Genomic DNA, 20,432 nt, shown 5'->3' on the forward strand with positions numbered 1-20,432 from the left:
ACCCTAAGGTGTTTAAAGAGTGTCAAATTCTGGTCCTGTGGCGTTGTGTTCCTGTAGGTTTTTTAGGTTCAGTTTTTTAGGTTCAACTGATTCAAATTAAATGAATCCCACAGTTTTCTGTCAATTTCTGCAAAAAAAAACTCTTCATGTCAGTCCAGTGTGTTGGAACATGGAAACATGTAAAACACATAGGATGGTCGCCCTCGATAATTGGAGTTTGACACCAAAATATGCAGATTAAAAATAAGAATTAAGCACTGATTTATAATAAAAATTGAGGTCTTTTATTTTATAAAGGAGTCAACACTGAAATATATCCACACAGAAATACAAATGTGCATGAAATACATCATTTTATTGTAAGTAAACCAACCAGGTAAAACTATTCCTCTGTATTTGTGTATTCAACACATTTTATCTTTTTTCTCTATGACCCCATTCAGTTCTATCCACATTCCCTTGTGGTTTGTGCTCTCTAGTTGGCTGTCCTGGATTGGGTATCACATTAATCATTCCTAAAAATATCCCAAATATTATTCTTGTTTGCATTCCTCTTGTTTTTGTAATCAACATGAGTCCAATCCATTCAGATGGATGAAAAGGATAAAACTGGTTTGCTTTTGTTACCTTTATTATCTTGAACTTTAATTCTATGGTTTTTTGTTTTTTTTTATCTGTACTTTATTATTCTTCTACAGAATATTGTATGCAGAGAGGAGTTGTGATTCTGAATCGGAGGAACATATGACATAAATCCTGAGGCATTTGGGTTTTAAATGAGCTATTAAATCAATAGCTTCAGTGGAAGCAGCAGGAGTAGCAGGAAATCAGCATGGCTACTTACATATTTATTTAGGACACATCCCCTCCATCTGTTCTGTGTGTCAGCAGAGGAATCCTAAAATGCAGAGGCAGACTGCAGAGGTGCAACACTTTAACACAGATTCTTAACAGCCTGTGACTTCGCTGTTCATTAGAAAAAAGGTTTAGTTTTTGTCAGAATTTTCCATGCTTTGATGAAATCTTCTGACTTTTTTTTTTTTTTTTTTTTAGATTTTACATTATGAATTTCAGTCGATTGTGAACTGTGACATATTGTTTATGATTCTAGCTTGTTAGCAATGTAGCGTAACTTGAGTCAAATCAGTTGGACTGGATTTAGATACTTGACAATTTTTCACTCTCATCCTGCAAAACCTCGTTAGTTTTTAAGGAGATATTGAGAATTTCACTTGGTAGCCTGTGAAACTGCCATAGATTTGTTTATGTTGACCATGTTACTATGTTACATTTTATAATGGAAACACACAAAATAGTACACAACCCAGTCCTTGCTACTCAGTAGAAATGCAAACATAACCTGTTGGCATCCTTACATCTTTAGGTCAGTCATTACTGGTATAAGTGTGACCCTAAATGTGGTTGAACTTGCCTGCTTGCACTGATATTTTTGATTAATTGCTGTAGAAGTAATCCCTTTTAGATTATTTTCTGTTTGCAACAATGTCCTGCTTCACCTCATATGAAACACAACTCTGTCCTCCTGCACAGATCAGATCTGTTGCTGTGATATCACAGCTGCTGCAGATTATGATCTCCCACTATTTTGTTGAAACATACTCAAACAATGAAATACGCTGTGAAGCCTTTGATCAGCACTAATGAAATCAGGTTCCCCTATCAATTCAGCATTCACTGAGCCCTGCTGAATAGAAAACAACATCGCAGCTTGAGTCAAAGGACAACACACAGCTAATGTGTTGCCAACAGTCAAAGGATCACGAAAACAGATTCTTCTCGACCGCAATTGATTTGATTTGACCTGATTGAGGGAAGTTTTAACGCAAACACAGTTACTGATAAAAAAATATTGACAAAGACCCATTTGTTTGCCTCAAACCGCATATGAGGAGGAGGCACAACAGGAAAGAAGATGAGAAACATGAGTCACCACGTTGTGATACTGACACAGTCGTGTCATGGATAGCCAGCCAGCAGCGTTCTGGGTGTCTCCAACTCCTCGGGATGGATGCCATAAGAAATGTGGCTCAAAAGAAAAAGAAAATAAAAATCAGGACTCCTCAAACATACATCGTTGTTTTAATTTTAAATTGTGCTTCTTACATTCTCATTTTTTATTGTCTCTGTAAAACACTTTGAATGACTCTGTTGTTGAATCATGCTTCATAAATAAACTCCCCTTACAAGCCTTATAATTGTTTTAATGTTAAACATTACTTATTAGAAAACACTATAGTGGAATAAATACAACTAAAATGTTACTGGCACTTATAAAGAAGAGCGTAAAGCTTCCGGTTAACTCATTTTTACACTTCACCTTGAAGCTGGTATTGAGGATAGAAGCAGAGATGAGGTTAATCCAACACCCCCCTTGACTGATCCAGCAGAATGAAGAGCTGCCCAGGCTTAGCTCTACACTGAGCAGGTGGAAAGACTTTAAATGGACAGAGGCCTTTCCCTCAGAAAGCCTTTCAAACCAAGACACAGTGCTGTCATCCCACCACACAAGATATTGTTCTCAAAAAATGCCAGCTGGAGTGCTGTCTGCACATTTAGAGCCAAAGTCAATGGACTGTTCACAAATGTTGGGGGAGCCCAGCGTAATGGTAAATGGCGAACAACACTTCGTCCTCAGTCTGTTCAAAGATTGAGTCATTAAAATATGGAGGTCCCTGTTCCTGTTATTTGGTTTTAAAAATGGATCAAATGACTAAGTGTAAGGTAAGAGGATTTGCATTCCTCTGTACAACCTTCTAGATAATTTTGGTTGCGTTATGTTTGAATCAGCCGCACAGATGGAAAAAAAAGTGTCATAACGCCTTTTCTGACTTCAGAGAGAACTGCATGTAAAAGTTGAAGAGTGCAAATAAAAAGGATCAGATGTGTAAAAATGTAAAAATAAGAGTTCATCTACAACTCATATTTAACACATTTCAAATGCAGAAGCTTGTGGATCAAGTGCATTCTGGGTAAATTTGATTGGATAAAAGAATAAACAGAATAATGCCTTCAGAGGCATTTCAACAACTGCTATTTGTGAGTCTAGCAATCGGATGCTCAGTTTCCGTATATTTCAGGGTACATGAGCTGATAATTGAGAATCTGCATCTGCTGTTTGTAGAGGAACTGGAATCAATACTTGATTGTGCACAGAACGTTTTAGTCTTCTGTCAAGCCGAACTGTTCTGCACCTGTTTTGCTTCATACATCAATGCTTCATGATTATTGTGCATCATCTGATCTGCCCAAAGAGAACAAAAGTGACCGGGTCACTAGCAAGGTGCATCAGTATTAAATATTATGCATCTAACCCAAATTACTATCTTGGAACTATTAAAAACGGTGATTAATGCCAGTTAATTACATTTGACATTACTCACTGCCCTAAATTGATGGAAGACACGGAAAAACACTGGTACTATTCTGGTTTTACTGAATCCCAGACTGCAGTGTCTACTCAGAGTGGTGATCTCCCTCTGGGATATGGAGTGCTGTGAGGCAAAGATAACTGGTTCTTATCTTGATCTGCTCAGTCAGGTATGAGAGCTCCTTGCCCAGGGGAACACCAGCAACAATCCTCTCAAACACAGGGGGAAACAGGATGTAGATGAATTTGCCTTCCCCCTTTACTGGTCGCTGTTTGTTTCAATTAAGTCGATTATGTTTCTCGCAGAGTTTTTGCTTACAGACCTCATCGCTGCGGAGGCGTATCATTGTCATGCCCATTTTGAACTGAAATCAGACAGGAAAAGGGATTACAAACCAGCCGAGCTGTGATTCAAGCTGAGAGCGCCTCGCTCACTCTGCCTCCTGTTGGAAGTCCTGATACAAGTCCTGCTTGTTCTGTGTGTGCAAACAGCAGGACACAAACACAGACAGCTCAGCCAAGTGTGTCAGCTAAATCAGTGTGATTTAGAAAGTGAGAGATAAACAGGTGATACTATGCTTTCAGTACCATGGAAGTGATTGATCTATTATGTTGCTTCTTATTTGCAAGTACATGCAGCCATTGAAATAATTAAAAAGAAAATTCATAAGGATGAAGTTGCCTGTAGTTGGTTGTGGAGTGATGTGTCTGTAGTTGACTCTGTGCTCTTGCCAAATGGTGACATTTGCATGTAACGATTTTCTAAAAGTGGTTAAATCATTATTCTGTTTCTCGCTTGGCTGAAATGTTTATGGCCAAATACTAACAAAACTGAAGCATATCCAATAATTCTCAACTGTAATCAGTGATGCTAAACAGCAAATGTTAGCAGACAGCACTCCTCCAAACATTACAAAGATACCTGTGGGTTAATCATTAAGTAATGATTGTCAGACCATTACTTCTCAATTAGTTTTTACTACCTCAGAACAGTGTCATCGGGAATGGATGATCAGGATGTTTGTTGCTTGTGTTCTCCGCATTTTCATTGAGTTTACTTGTGGATTTTTGCAACCCAAGGAAAGCCACGAGGAAAAGTCCTGTTACATTTTCCATAAAAACCCAATTATCTACTATGTTGACATGACTTACTCTTGAGTATTTCATTTGTTTGTTTTCACAGAACAATTGTGATTTCATGTTTGTGGGTATTGATGGATCACGCTGATGGCCATATAAACACTCCCTCAGGTTCCTCAGGTTTTCAAATGTGGAACTTGTTGTTTCATGTGACAGGTTGCAAAATTCAGGAGGTGTGCAACTACAACCTATTATGTAATACCTGACTATCTGATAGAAACATGCTTTTAAGCATGGCTTTTATAAAGTATATTTTACACTGCAAGGTTTTAGGTCCAGTTTTCACATTGTAGACAAATGGTCCAGATTTGAAGCAAGTCAATAGATATCACCTGCTCACATTTCAACTCTCGTTTGAATATCTGATCTTTTCAGAAGTTGGAGGTAAAAAAAAAAGAGAGATTTTGGCGAGGAGCTACAGCCAATGTGAGCATAAGAAATGGCATCATCGGGCATGATAGGATGAAATATGAAGAAAGGTTACGGTTAAATGACAAGCTTACGGTAAAACTGACAAAAAGCATGGTGAAGAAACTATAGTCTGCTTAGGAACTCATCAGAATTTGGTTAATCATTAATCAGCGAGAGCACCCATGTCTCTTTGATGTTTCCATTGTTCATTATCATACTGCAACAGACTCAAGAGAAAGCTGTCATGAAGAGAAGCTTCCTCTTTCTCTTCTACAACTGGTTACGAAAAAAAATGACTGAAAAACCAAGAACTACTTGTATATTAATGCAATGTTAATGATGAAAAGAAGACACTTGTCTGTATGATACAGATGTCAGATGAGTCAAGCTTTGAGACATGTAGTATAAACACACTTCTAAACTCCCAATCACAAGAGAAATAAATTTGTAGTGTGAGCGATGCAATAATTCACTATGAAACTATGAAAACCGTGTTGCCTGAACTTGGCCTATACAGCTTGTTAATAGTCAGATATTTGTGGTATTTCTTAATTCTAACAGAACTGTAAGGATGGCCTAATGGTGTTGCTTTAGGACTCAGCTTTTACAGACATTTTTAAACAGCAAATATGTGAAGATATGCAATATACTCGCTCTGACAGTTTTCAAAACGTAACGGCTCCTTTTTTTTTTTTACAGCCTCTTGCAAAATTGCTGACTTTAGTTTGCCCTCTGATATGTGCCAGCTTCTCCCACCTACCAACACTAAGACCCAGCTGCAACACACATGCTGTCTTACACTTTCCACATGGGGGACTCAGTGTCTGAACAAAACCTCAATTTGCTCATCTTTAATCATTAAAGCATATTACTTTAATTTTTTAGAAATTGATTTATAAATATTATAATTCCACATTATGATGGTTGAGTCAGTCATTTCTGTTGCTCAGTGGCTAATTATGGATGAATCCAAAAGATATAATTTCGTCTTCAGTCAACACTTGGCAGGTAAGATGCCACACAGCCACGTTCATGAGGTCTCTAGCTATAGATAATAGTCCCCAAGACAGGATGCTTTTTGCAGAAGCTTGGTCAAGCCTGATATGTCCTGTCATGTCTGATCGTGCTCATCAACAGACATCCTCAGGGACCGGTCAGGATGATTTGACGTCACCACCAACAACATGCACAGAAAAAGCTTGTTCCTCACCTTGTGCTGCAGAGGTGGTGTATTTTGGTCAGAGTGCCTCATGGTGTCAAATACGTCACAGTCTCAGGGGTGTGAACCACAAGCAGCTGAGTGAAGTTCTCTAACTGACTGTCAGAACAGCCACTCATCCACACTGATGTACCCACATGCTCTGACAGCCCTGAACTTCTGACAGCTCAGAAACTGAGCATAAAACACTGTTAACTCTTTCTACTTCATTCTACCAATTACTTCAGCTGCAACTGTTGCTGCTATGCGGCGAGACGCTACAGCTATTACACACCTAAGAAGAGGTATTTTCAGTCATCTCAACACACTTGAGAGAAGACAGTGAATTTTCTCTGTAGTCTTTCATTAGATTAATTATTAGAAGGCAAAGGGATTAAAGCGATTTGTTGGTGTGAACAGAGATGTGACAAATTCACCAAAACATCAATTTGGCTACTAATTAGTCAGTTGGAGAGGATGTTTTACAGAATCTAAAACTCTGCATGAAACTACACCTGATGAATGATAATTTTAAAAAAACACTCGTTGATGCGAAGGTTGCAAGCCTAAGATTGCATGTTGATGGTTGATTCTTAATATTTTCAACATTACTGTCAACTGTGGATATATCTTGACCAGTTGATGACTGACAAGCCATTAAGGCACTTTTCTATTCCAGCATCCAATTAAAGGCTTCACAACAACTCCTAATAAGAGGACTGTAGAGTTGATAAGCAACCAATTCTGAGGCTTCTAGCCCTCTGCTTCATTAGGAGGATGTGGAGCTAAAACAGAAAACTCAACACGATGGACATCAAAGTGCCCACTCTGCAAAATGAGTAACAAACTCCTTATTAGATATGCACCAATCTCCTAGGATACAGCCGACATACACAATGATCACCCAGCAAAACTGCTGGCTGTATAATGCTCTTGAATAATGCTCAGCTCAATTACTGCTTGCCAGAAGGGCAGGTGTTGGTTTGCACTGCGAGATGTGAAAGAACAGAAGGAGTGACGACGGAAGAAGGAGGAAGAGGAGGAATGGAACCATTTCCAAATTCTAAGTATGAGAAAGTAGCACTTTTCAATAAAAAAGATCAAAGTGTCTGAACATGTGATATACTTCATGGGCGATAATCACAAGTGGATGATGTGGGAAAAAAAAAAAAAAAAACACTTGCAGCATATATGAGGGGTGGCGGGGTTTTAAGCTGCACTGGAGGCATTTTTTCCCTAAATCTGCCGTGGTAGGAGGGAGGCAAGGAGCAGTCCGGTGCAAAAGCTGCAGCAGGGTTCGTGCCAGTTTACTGCTGTCGCAGCCCACACATTCGCCTGATACAATCGCAGAGACACCAAATGCCATGAGAATGTCAAACTCAGTCTTTAAAGAGACAACCACCACAGAGGAAGAAACGCAATAGCACTACAACAACAGGTGATAAATGTGTCAGAGAAATCATCCCCTGCGTCAAAATGCAAATGATGTTGTCAAGAGGAAAATGATGGGCAGCCTCTATCAGGATCTCTGTAACAGGACAGTTTTATAGAAAACTGTATTTAGAAATCTGCTATTGCAGTCTGTCCTTCTGATCGAGCACAGACTTTTTTAATCGTTTTCCTGTGTGTATCATAGAAAACATTACACTATTTGCTTCCTGTTGGGAGCACAGTGCAGCTCTTGTGCCAACATGCCAGACAAAGATTTCAAACTGGGCAAAATGGGAACGAAAGCCAAAGGGTTACAGTAAAACACAGCAACAACATGAAAAAGTCAACAGTTTTGTGGTTTACGTGTCAGACTAATTCTTAGTATGTGGCAGTTTCCCAGCAACCAGTGGGGGATCCAGGATGTCGCTGCTCCCAAACATGTATTCCCAATAAAACTACAGGTTGGCTTTTAAATAGCTAAGAGGTTCTTGTGGGGGCATTTGTGTCACCTCTGGACGGAGCCAAGCAGGTTTTAATGATAAATTATCTTTTGAAATGGCATCTGAAACATTCTGCTTTTGTTCATTGCAGGTATGCAAACATAAAGAAAACTAAATTACTTGCTTTAAAATGAGCTATTGTTACATTGATTATCTAAATTCTCAGACTATAGACTGATTGATTAATAAAATAAATCTCCTGTGAATACTTTTAAAGATCAATTTCTCGTCACTTTGAATCCTTTCAAAGGCTACATATTGTCTATTTCATATCATCCTGAAAAATGATGCATCAATCTATTTTTGAAGCATATTTGAGAGTCAAATAGATGCAAAATAACACGTTGTTAGAATTCAGTGCATTTTTCCATTTTGATGAGATGATTGTTGATTCCCACCATCCTCTGATAAGTCTGTGTAGCCAGACGTTAAATTGGCATGTAATTTTGAAAATAAACACTGGGGTCTGATTTTAGAATAATTATGTCCAGATTAAATTACTTCACCTCAATTTCATTTCTGTTTTCATGTTTATAAAGCTTGAAAATCTGACATATTTCCTGTTTACTGTTAATGACCACTAAAAGGAAAGATGATGGTCAGATTCTTAAGTGTTAACATATATTTGTCCTTTACAGGGTCTATAAATAGTCCCACAGCCATGCTACAGCCTGATGAGTAAAAATCTCACAATGCAGACAGAAGAAAAGGTTATATTTAGAAGGGAGGGAGGGAAGAGGAGCAGCTGCAACGTAAGATATCTGAAAATGGAAAGCGCTCCCAGGGGTGGCAGTGCAGAAATTATTTATTTCTCCCTTTAATATACAGCAGACAACAGTGTTGTCAGGGCAAAGATCAGACCATATGAGGACCACTGAAGTCCTCGTGGCGCCGAGTGGTAATGAATGTGTCTAAACCAGTGAGTTCTGGCCTTATTCTGGTCCCTGGTCCATCATGCCTTTGCAGACAGCAGCTCCCTGCCTAATACAACCGATTTAAATCAAATGCACAAAATTCAAACTTCATCATTTGAAAGAAATTAAACTAAAGAAATAAGCATCTTTTTTATTTTCACTCAGAAATAGCTGCATTCTTCTAGACGCAAGCAAGTTTTTAATTTACCAAGGATATCTGACCTTAGTTGCATTTCTATGACGATACTCTTGAATTTGGATGCAGAGGATCTTGTCTTTTGACTTGGTGACAACAGCTTGTGCTGTTTTATAAAAACCACCCTCTTCGTGTGGCTTGTAAACAACACATCCTCAGGGACTGAGAAACCAATCACAGGTGAGAAATCACTGCTTGCATTGACAACTGGAGTCCTGAGACATCAGGTGTTTGGATGGATAATAAAGTGATTAGTCGCAGCCTCAGAGGAAAAAGAGCAGGGGTCAGAGGACTAATGATTGAACGTGGTAGGCTACTGGCCTACTCAAGAGCAAAAAGGCGTGGGGGGGGGGGGGGGGGGGGGGGTCTTTTTCTTCAAAAAAATATCTGCGTAAATGCCTTAAAAGCCTTCTTGTCGCTGGTGGAATGTTGTGTGTCTGATTTACCTGTTCCTTGCAGGGACTGAGAACATCACTGTTCTCATTAGAAACTGCCTCTGTGCTGTCTCATAGCAACCTAAAAATAGAAATGTCCCTATTAGGCTGTATAGCTTGTGACGGCTGCTACAAGTTTTGGCCTCTTTTAATTGTACAGCGTAAATATATGGAGCAAAGAAATGTTCAGCACAGTGTCAGAGACAGGGCTGGCTGAAGATGAGCACATCAAGTAGCCTTAAAATGTCATTATTGTGTGATGGGATGTACCAAAACAACCACTGTTATTCTACGACTCACAACTTTAATGAAAAAGACAGTTCATGAGTGGAACATACTGGAATTTTCTGTAAGAAAAGGCACAATCCTGAGCAGATTCCTTTGTCACATTTCACTGCTGTCTTTGCTGTACATGACAGGTAGAGAGCCTGCCTCTGTTCCAACACTGGTGTTCCTACACTGCAGAAAGATTCAATATTATTTATAGCACAGACTTACTATCTCAGGCATGTGTTACATTTTTTTTCTTTTCAGAAAGCAGCATTACCGAAAAATCCACTAGATACCAAAAGCAACTTGTTTTCATCATATCTGGACCAAACTTTCGATTACACATTTTTAAATCATTTGTAAATAAGATAGAAATACGCAAAAACACTGGCACGACTTTGAGAGGTGGCGCTCTTTTTGTTTGCGTCCTGCAGATAGAAAGATCAGGACAGAGGTTTTCATCAGACGCAATTTATTTCGGTCGGCTCTGACGTCAAGAGAAAACACGTTTCATTCAACAAGCAAGAAACAAAGTTATTTATAACCCGCTGCATCTCCAGGTTGTGATCCTTGAGTGCGCAGTGAAAGGAATACTCCCCATTGGACTGCTGTAGCGTGCCTCCATAACAAAAATCCACACAGCTCATGAGCTATGGTGACAGAGAGGCACGGCACACTATAACCCAAACTAGGACGCATCGATGGGAGCAGCCACGGCTGAGAAATAGGGATATTTCTAAGAACTGCAACAAACTTTGCGCTTTAAATGTTTTATTTTACCACCTAGTATCTTCCCTCCTAGATGACAGGTACACTGAGCATGGAGAATCTCTTTTCTGACCAGGTAAGAACACAAGCTTTGACATTTGTGAATATTGTTCAGCTGCAGATTTATCAAAAAAGTGAAGGTTATGAAATCAACTTTATATCGTGCGTTAGTGTTAGAGGAGGCTGGCAAAGTATGAACATTAAATTGCACATAATTTCTTTTTAAATGTGGAGAATATTTGCAAACTTGACGATCAAATATCAAAAGACAAAATGAAAAAAAAAAGGGGGGGAAAAAGATCTGAGACTGATGCGACTGGCTGGAACACTTTGTTATGAAGCGCGTCTTTGGCCAAGTTGTCCAAAATGAGAACCACGGACAGCGATTTTCGCGGCTCGCTGTGTTATCACCTAAAGCCTCCATGTGTTTGTGATACTGTTTAATGTTCATATTTCATTAAATACAGCCTCTTATAAACGTATTTTGTTTTACTGCAGTAAGATGAATAAGGCGGGTGTTTTGCGCACCCACAGAACACTGGATGATTTATCCGTTTGAAGGACGTGGTGGGAAATGTGCGCGAGCTGTTTTCTTGGCATATATCTGTTTTTAATTTAACACCAAAAATAGCATCTTTTTTTTTTTTATCGTTCACAAGAAGTGTGGGTGACTCTAACAGGTAGTGTACTTTGCTGTCTCTGCGTTTCGAGGAAGGAGCATGATCAGCGCGATCTCCTCCATCCTATGTGCGTTGCTTCTATCTGGCTCATTAAATAAGGGATATACTCTATTTATTATAAAAGAGAATAAGAAGCTGTGTTTATAATATGTATGCTGTGGCAGACTGCCATCTGCTGGTTGTGATAATTTGGTAAAATACTGAACAAATAAAACTTGAGTCTTCATGACAAGATTTTCTAATATAAGCTGAACTAATTCCACATTTTGTTCAAAGGGCTGTAAGCTGTAAATTCGATACTGAGAAGATCTGTGACTGGCTGGAAAATGGCAGATATTCTGGAGCTGCGCACAGATGGAAACTCACTCCTGAAGGCAGTATGGCTCAGACGCTTAAGACTCACCAGGCTCCTGTTGGAAGGAGGTGCATACATCAATGAGAGCAACGAACGTGGGGAGACACCGCTCATGGTCGCCTGCATGTCAACACACTCCGACCAACAAAGTGTGAGCAAGTCAAAGCTTGTCAAATATCTGCTGGACAACCAAGCAGACCCCAACATACAGGACAAAGCAGGCAGGACAGCTTTGATGCATGCCTGCATCCACAAGGCTGGACACGAAGTGGTGGATCATCTCCTTAGCAACGGCGCAGATCCCAGTCTAGAGGACAGGAGTGGGGCCTCAGCTTTGGTCTATGCCATCAATGCAGATGACAAGGAGACACTAAAATTACTCTTGGATGCATGCAAAGCAAAGGGAAAGGAGGTCATCATAATCACTACAGACAAGTCACCGTCTGGCACAAAAACCACCAAACAGTATCTTAATGTCCCCCCATCTCCAGAGCTGATCGAGAGGTCTTCCCCGGAATACTGTGCCTCTCCTTCCGATATCAATGTTACAGCATCTCCAACATCTGAACAAGAACAACAACACACTGTCTTCAGTTTCCAGACAAAGCTAAAAAATTCCAGTATAGCCGCAAAGCTTCCAAATGGGCCAACATCTCCAACACGCCGGCCTGCAAATCCTAAGCGTGCACGCTTGCCTCAACTGAAGCGGCTGCAATCAGAGCCTTGGGGGTTGATTGCTCCTTCTGTCCTGGCTGCAGCTGCTGCCCATGAAGAGAGCAAGAAAGCTGGCCCTGATGAGGAAGTAGTTGTAGGGGTGAACGGACTATCTTTAAATAAGAGGTCAGCTTTATCGCGACAGAACAGCGTGGATGGGAAGGACAGCTTGTTCCCACTAGTAGGTGAACAGCCCTGCAAAATGACAACCTCATTATCGGTTCCTCCAACATCTAAACCATCCTATGAAAGATCTCTTGGCCAGCACCAGCCGCTGGCTCGGCGTAGCACCGTGCCCACGGAGCAGGAGAGCACCAGCTGCAGCAGTGGACTAGTCAGTCTGAGAGACACAATGCAACGGAGACGCCTGGGAAACGATCACTATGACTCAGATTCACAGCTCTATTCAGACTCTGCCATGTTAGATTCTCCTAAAGTCCCAATGGAACGAAGGAAACTAAACACCTCTCCGCTTGCGATGCTTACCAGTTCTAGGGAATCTCTTGACAGCAATGCCAGCACATCCTCTCCCAGCACAGCACGCAGGCGTGCACCAGGCCTCCTGGAGAGGAGGGGCTCGGGCACTTTGCTGCTGGATTACATCTCCCACACCAGACCTGGCCACTTGCCCCCTCTCAACGTCAACCCAAACCCACCCATTCCTGATATTGGGGCCAGTAACAAGCCCTCCTCACCTCTAACTACAGGTATTAGATCAATAGCTCCAGTAGCACCCAACACACCAAAGAGAGGAGGCCTCAAGTCGAAGAAAAAGCTCGTGAGGAGGCACTCTATGCAAGTGGAGCAAATGAAACAGCTTTCTGACTTTGAGGAGCTTGCTCATTAGTTAGGCATGGCGTTAATGCAGCAAATACTGTGGAAGTAGAAATATAAACATAACTTGTCAGGAAGTGAATCCATAGGTTCAGTTGTGCAGACACACAGCCATCTAGATGTTGAATGATGTATAATTTATTCAAAATAAATATACATATATCGAAACTAAGCAATATAGGTAGATTTTGTCCCTGTGCAACAGCCAACTTTAAGAATGATTTTCTTTTGACTTCAAAACATCTGTTTTATATGTTTTACACAAGTGAATGTAAATGCCAAGACATGGAATTTATCCCTTTTCTTGTATGATCATGTAATTGTAGGGAACTAACAGGGTTCATTTGTAGCCAGCAGGCCACTTGGGCGCACTTTGTGCACGTGTAATTAGCACCATTAACGGCTTTTCTCGGGAAAAGATGAGAGATTGATGCATTTGTCTGACATGTAGCTTTGAGTGAGATGAAGTTTGACTGTTTGTAGCAATTCTGTACAAAGTGCCTTCAAGATTAAAAGAAATAACAGAAACAAAAAAATATATATACAAATATACAATTGTTGTATTAATGCCATTTTAATTCATGTTGATGTAATCAGCATAATGTTTGATTTTAATGTTGCTGGTCTGATATAAAATAAAGATCAATGAAGAATACACATGATGTGATTTGACAGTAAGCCTTAAAAACAGGTAAAACAGCAGGCGATGTTTAACAGCACTTTAATGCCCAGGAGGGAAAAAAGAAGAAAAAACCTGAAACTGTCACAATTAAACATATTTGGAAAAAAGCCTGTCAAAGCGCTTGTAATTCTTATCCGTTTATTCCAAGTAAGACTTGACGACATGTAAGCCCTCAGTCAATGCAGACGTTGGTGAAACTTGTCAATTAAAATGTAATCTCTAACGGCAATCTGAAGATCGTACAGCTTCCGCGTAACTTATCTGTGAAGCAGTGCTTCTGTCTAAGAAAAACAATTTAATCCATAGTATTTTTCCAAGTCATTTGTTGTACAATCTAAATAAATGTCTATTACTTGTGAATTCCTGTGTGTTGTCTGTTAACTCATTTGTCTCAACTGGTTGGTGTCCAAACAGATGCGCAGATGCTCACTGGAAGGAGCACCTGTACATCCTCGGTCTGCTTGGCGGCGGCTGTGATGACAGCAGTCGTCATCGTCACCATCATTAATGTCACTGTGTCAGACCAACCATAGAGGCGCTCAGATCCCAAAGCTTCTTGGCGGCTTCATCATCCTGTCCCTGAGGGGCAGCAGCTTTATGGGCGCAGTCACTGCAATTGGAACAGAATCCAACATTAACATCAAACTTATTTATTTATTCTTACCGTCCTCCAGAAGTTGAGAAATTTGGAAATAAATTATGAACATGAATTGCGGGATAACTAGCAGTGCCGTATAACGACATCAGACTGTGATAAGTAGCAAATTGCTATTCTTATCAGATAGGTTTATCAGTGCCAACGATCTTTTTCTCACATAGACATCAGTATTTTTTATTGCTTCCATCCTTTATCAAGACTTTTTGCAAACCAGAAGAGACCATGATGTGTTAATGAGGCGTAGAGTTTGAGCCTTTTTGAACTGTACAGAACATGTGTGCAAACACTTACATGTCAGTCATTTACTAGAAACCGGCTGAACAGGCAACTAAGAGTCAAAGCGAGCAGGAGGATTAAAGCCCCAGTGTAGCCATCTTTGTATACTGGCACAAAAATATGCTTAACTGTCTGAGCCACTGTTTTTTTTTTTTTGTTGTTTTTTTTAAAAAAGATCTTTGCATAACGTCCAGTGTTAAAATGATGGTCATCCCTATTTTTTTTCTTTTATTGAACGGCAAATTAGATGAGATCAGTAATATTAAAATAATACAAAACGGGTCACCTATAGTTACTTCTCCACCACCTCTGCAGTTCCTATCACCTCAACAGGGCCTTTAAATCCACTTCAGATAATTGCTTTATTTTTCCAGCCCACACTTATGCTCTCATCAGGCAGCTATTTTTTGCTAAGAAAGCCATGGTGAACCCATTGTACTCTACCTGCACCAGAGAGACGACAGCTAAAGTTAGCAGCTAGCTGGTTGATCATAGTGGAGTGTTCAGCAACTATAAAGGCAGAAGTGTCCCTTGGGAGTCAGAGGATAGCAAAACAGAGTAGAAATGACAGCGAATGTTGAGCTAACATTTACCAGAGCAAGGAGAATGACTTCAAATGCATGTCAGTGTTGCTCCGTGCCTGCTGGATGTGTTTTAGATGCTCCGGTCTGATGCGTCACATCAGAGACATTGCTGATCCTGACATTAAGTGAACTTGAAACGACCTAACTGATCCAAATCAAATTCAATCATTTCAATTTTTATCAGAGCTTTTGACTGATTGAGTTCTCCGTGAGCACCATCGGTGACTGGTATCTGTAAAGATAATGTGAAAACACTTTTTTTTTTTTTTTTAATTTTTAGATTCAATTTTTTAATTTAAAAAAGAATATTAACAGGTTTCCACTTTAATGGAAAACAATTATTACCTTTATTTATAGAGTTTAGAAGGAAATGTGAGTTTTCTCATTTGTCATCTTCTATATTTTATTTAAAAGTTTATTTATCAGCGACAACTGCATAAAACATGATTAATTCAATTACCAAAAGTAAATGGCATGTAGAGGCTTCTAAACATGGCTAATCTGCAACCTTTGTCCTTGGTTTGTATTTTAAAATTAAAACAGTACTGAGGTGAAAACACGATAAAAAGCCACAAAATAAGATCAGTGTTTACAATAACATGTAAGATATCTAACATGGGAACCAGCTAAAGTGTATAAATTGGGAAGGGAAAAAAAATTTTGAGGTGTGTGAATGTGAATCAGATTTACCTACAGGAGATCTTCAGTTTGATCTTCAATCAGGTTTTTATCTTATGAAAGACAGGCAGCAGTGCTTTAAAGTTCAGTTCAGACACAGAGGTCTCCCTCTTCTCTCTCCTTGACTGGTCAGCAGTAAGATCTGAGTCAAGCTGAGGATCTCCACTGGGTATTTAGTTGGATGTGTAAAAAGGCACAGCAAAAGGTTTGTTCTTGCAGAACTGACTTGTATTTACAGGTTTGCAGAATCGATTCATACTTTTTATTCAAAGATGACACAAATGCCAAACCTAGCTCATCTCCACAGTGCGTCCTGGCTGAGGGGGTGATCTCTAGCTGGTTTTCTCATCAACACTAACAGTTACATTTTTAGGTCTTTTACTTGATTCCTTTAAGTTTCAATGATTCTGTTTGAGTTGGCAGCCAAATCCAGTCCAGCACAGCTTCCAAACTTTGTCTGTTTTTAGAATGATGGACATTAGTTTGCCTTTTTTTTTTTTTGGCATTTTGAAAACAGTCAAAAGATGAGAGAAGGAAGACAGATGTTTGTCCAGTAATGCAATTAGACCTTCCACAGGTGACACCAGCTCAAGCTACAGAGTCACTCTGAGAATCTTACAGAAAGAAAATATTCATAAAAAGGTCTGAAAACTTATGTGAGTTACAAATTTTCAAATCATTTCTATATAATGGCTAAAAAAAAACACAAAAAAAAAACTGATAAAACTTTAATGGGTGTGAGGATTTTCTATTGTTCTATTCAGGTATAAATTCATTGCAAAACAAAGTGCTGGTACTGGACTGACTGGGAATGAACTGGAATCGACACTTTCAAAACAAATAATGATGAATCAGATAAATGTCAGAGTTGTGTTTTCAGTGTGTTGCCTAACAGTGAACTACTGACTGACCTGTAGTAGAGTCCACTCTCATTCTGCAGGCTTTCATCCACTGCACAGTAGATGGTGGTCTGCGCCCCCGCTGTCGGAGACTTGATGAGGAAAACGATTGGTGTGTACAAAACTCTCTTCCAGATGGGCATAGATGGCCAGAAGTGTCGTGCAAGCTCAGTCCGGATTACTCCAGGGTGAAGGCTGTATGTTGTAACTCCAGTTCCTGCAAAATGATAAGATGCAAAACAGAACTGTTTCATTTTATTCAACCTGATAAACATTAATTTGAAAATCAATGCTGCAGATATTCTTCTTAAGGGAGGTAAAGTGGAATACAGCACCTTGCAGCCTTTTGGCCAGCTCCCGAGTAAAGAGGACATTGGCCAGTTTACTTTGACTGTAGCTTTTCCATGGGTGGTAATCTTTCTCCTGATTTATGTCATCAAAATAGATCTGACCTGGAAGACAACTGTATTGTTAATTGCCACTGAAATAATCTTTCCACATTTAAAAGAAGCTTTCATCTTTTTACTTGGAAACAGAAAGGGGGGTAAATGCTGCACCTCTTTCATGTGCTAAACTGGATACATTGACAATGCGGCTCGGAGCTGACTTCTTTATCAGATCCAACAGACAGTTTGTTAAAAGGAAGTGACCCAGGTGGTTCACACCAAACTGCATCTCAAAGCCGTCTTCAGTCTTCCATTGTGGACAGCTCATTACACCTAACAATGAGAATACCATCAGTTGTGTCGCCTTCAAGTTGTTTGTCCAGACACTGAGAATTTTTCTCACAGCTGCTTGAATATTTTAGATCATGCCATTAGGGGTTCAATTTGATCTCTCCATCCACCTGCATTATTGATGAGAACATCCAGCCGCTCTTCACTTGCTAGGACGTCTTTGGCAAGTTGTCGCACCGACTCCAGGGAAGCGAGGTCCAACTTTTTGACAATAACATTGTTACTGCCACTCCTCTTTCTCACATCTTCTGCAGCTTTGTTAGCTCTGTCCATGTCCCGGCAAGCCAGAATTACCTTTGCGCCTGTAACACAGCAGCTAAATTCTTATGCTCTTTTTAGAATAAAGACAAAATGTATGAATATAACATATGCCTCCAGATAAATCACGTACCTCTTTTAGCCAGGTCAACAGCGGTTTCTTTGCCAATCCCCGTGTTGGCACCAGTGATCAGTACTGTCTTTCCATCCAACCGGGCTTTGCTGTGACACACACCACCTGACAACCATGTCTTCAAACCAAAAAGTCCCACTCCTGTGAACGTGAGTTTTCCACATTAATTACTTATCTTGAGCCCCATAAGCCAAGCAGTGTCAGTCTGCATGGTGATTTTATCCAAAGCGTTCATGGCCATGTTTCTGACAGCCTTAAACACATACAAATAGGAAGGAGCTTTTGATAACAGGTTGACTCCAAGAAGCCAATTGGTAGGGCTCTGATTTTCAGTGGATGCTTACAGGCAAACATGTTCAGGATATGGCCATTATCAACACTCAGGCGTTTAAGTCAAAACAGTCTAGAGTTACAGCAACATCTTTCATGGCATTGAACTGAAATGTTACAGGAAGCTTTTCGGATCATGTAACTAAGTGAAGTCAGGCATATTATGAGTCCTGTGGTGGACAAAGATTATATTATTACGTTTGATTAGCTTGTTGAAGTAAATTAACGTGAAAACACAGAACTTCCTGTTTACAGTAGGTGAAGTTACTGCATGACACTTTGTGTGAAAGCACTGTTGTCAAATGCAGCATTTGGCAGACACTTGGTGCTGTTTGGGAGAGAATAGTCCAATCTAATTACATGATGAAACATCACTTTAGAGCAGGCCTCATGCTCTAAACAATGCCTGACCACAGTTGGTTTTGTGTTTATTATAAAGGCTCGGCTTAACATAAAAAAAAAACCTCTAGCAGGAGTTTGTTGAAGCTAAGACACACAAAAAAAAAATAAATAAATAAATAAAATTACAGTAAAAATTACAAGGAAATTCAAAATGCCCAACTTCCTGTTCAATATGGCCGTTAGGTCCAAGAAGATTTTTTTTCATTGTAAATATTCACACGTTGCAGGTGTATACAAAATGTTATACATGCATTAGATAACAGAAGGGGTTAAAAGAGTGGCGCTAGAGAGCCATTTTGGACCAAACACAGAATATTTGCATGGAGCTTAGTTCAAGGTGTGAGCATCATCCACCATGCCAAGTCTGGTGATGGTTGAAGATTATGTGTGTCAGTTTTAAGGACTTGAGCCATGGCGCTGCACCAAAATGTGCCGTGGATACATCTGGCTAAAAAACACAAGTTTTATCATGAAGCATCATAAATAAGTTTAGCATTTTCTGCAGTTATTTCAGTTGTATTGGGTTAATCATTGAGAAGAACAAGAGTCTGAAAACAATTAAATCCAGTGGCAACAGCAAAAGCTTTTAATAACTTTTAATCACACATGCATTTGAAAGCAATATGATTAAATCTCTTGGACATGGATGGGGAAAACTGGGCCTTGAGGGCCACTGCCCTGCAGGTTTTTGATGTTTCCTTGTTTCAGCATATCTGATTCCCTGTGCAAAAAATGATAATAAGCAGGTGTGTTGGAGCAGGAAGACATCTAAAACCTGTGGGACATCCTTATAAACTAAAATCAAGCTAATTGTATAATGTTATTTAAAGTATGGTTGTATAACGCATTGTTTATGCAAAGCAAAGTTTGCTATGATGGCAAAATGATCATTTGACATATAAATCTTTAAATCTTAAATCTTTGATTCACATCATACGGTCACAAAGCAATGAAGCAAAACAGAAACATGATTGACTCAAATAAGAGTGAACAATGTTATACTGTCAAAAATGCTCTTTAACCACTATATCTTTCTAGTAACAAGCAGAAAAAGCATCTCATTTCTCAGGTGAAACATTTGATCACAGCCACTTGCTTTCCCTGACTTCCATCAAGAGTCTGCTATAAGACAGTGTAAGCATTACCTGTCAGTGTGACCACAGCAATAGTTTTAGGGTACTGGTAGAAAAATGACCTTGTAGCAGTGAGGGTCTGCATTACTTCACGGACTCTAAGCTCCAACAGATGAGAAAGCTGTCCGTATCAAAGTCTAAGTAAAGGTCCACCTCAGCGTACTGTGAAGCTCTGATAAGCTTTCTGCAAAGCAACAACAGGAAAAGCTTCAATAACAGCTACACACGTTTCAACTACGTAACACCAACAGGAAGTCCCGCCTCCGCAGATCCATGCTGAAATTTTATTGGTTCCTCAATTCAGCCAGTTTTAAAACAAATATAACTTTATTGTTGAACTTTCCTAGATGCTTTGCTTGATATTTGAGACGATTAATCCAATAATAACCATTTTAAAAAGTTGATCAATAGGTTGTGTTAATTTAGAAT

General features: G+C 39.6%; 2 protein-coding genes across 2 annotated transcripts; one reads left to right on the plus strand and one right to left on the minus strand.

Moving 5' to 3' along the window:
• Window positions 1-11,656: 11,656 nt before the first annotated feature.
• Window positions 11,657-13,246, plus strand: ankrd34c (ankyrin repeat domain 34C; the record flags this gene model as incomplete). Its single annotated transcript, XM_079255064.1, has 1 exon — window positions 11,657-13,246. One exon carries the CDS (start codon window positions 11,657-11,659, stop codon window positions 13,244-13,246), a length of 1,590 nt encoding a protein of 529 aa, XP_079111190.1.
• Window positions 13,247-13,796: 550 nt separating this feature from the next.
• Window positions 13,797-20,209, minus strand: LOC306763547 (retinol dehydrogenase 13-like). Its single transcript, XM_079250383.1, has 7 exons — window positions 20,016-20,209; window positions 18,139-18,279; window positions 17,858-18,049; window positions 17,568-17,729; window positions 17,346-17,462; window positions 17,023-17,227; window positions 13,797-14,525 (listed from the first exon to the last, which is right to left on the minus strand). The coding sequence occupies exons 1-7, from the start codon at window positions 20,086-20,088 to the stop codon at window positions 14,426-14,428; spliced, it is 990 nt and encodes a 329-aa protein (XP_079106509.1). The 5' UTR covers window positions 20,089-20,209; the 3' UTR covers window positions 13,797-14,425.
• Between the last annotated feature and the right edge of the window lie 223 nt (window positions 20,210-20,432).

This window comes from Telmatherina bonti (genome assembly GCF_933228915.1).
Source record: "Telmatherina bonti genome assembly, chromosome: 2".
NCBI classification, from domain to species: domain Eukaryota; kingdom Metazoa; phylum Chordata; class Actinopteri; order Atheriniformes; family Telmatherinidae; genus Telmatherina; species Telmatherina bonti.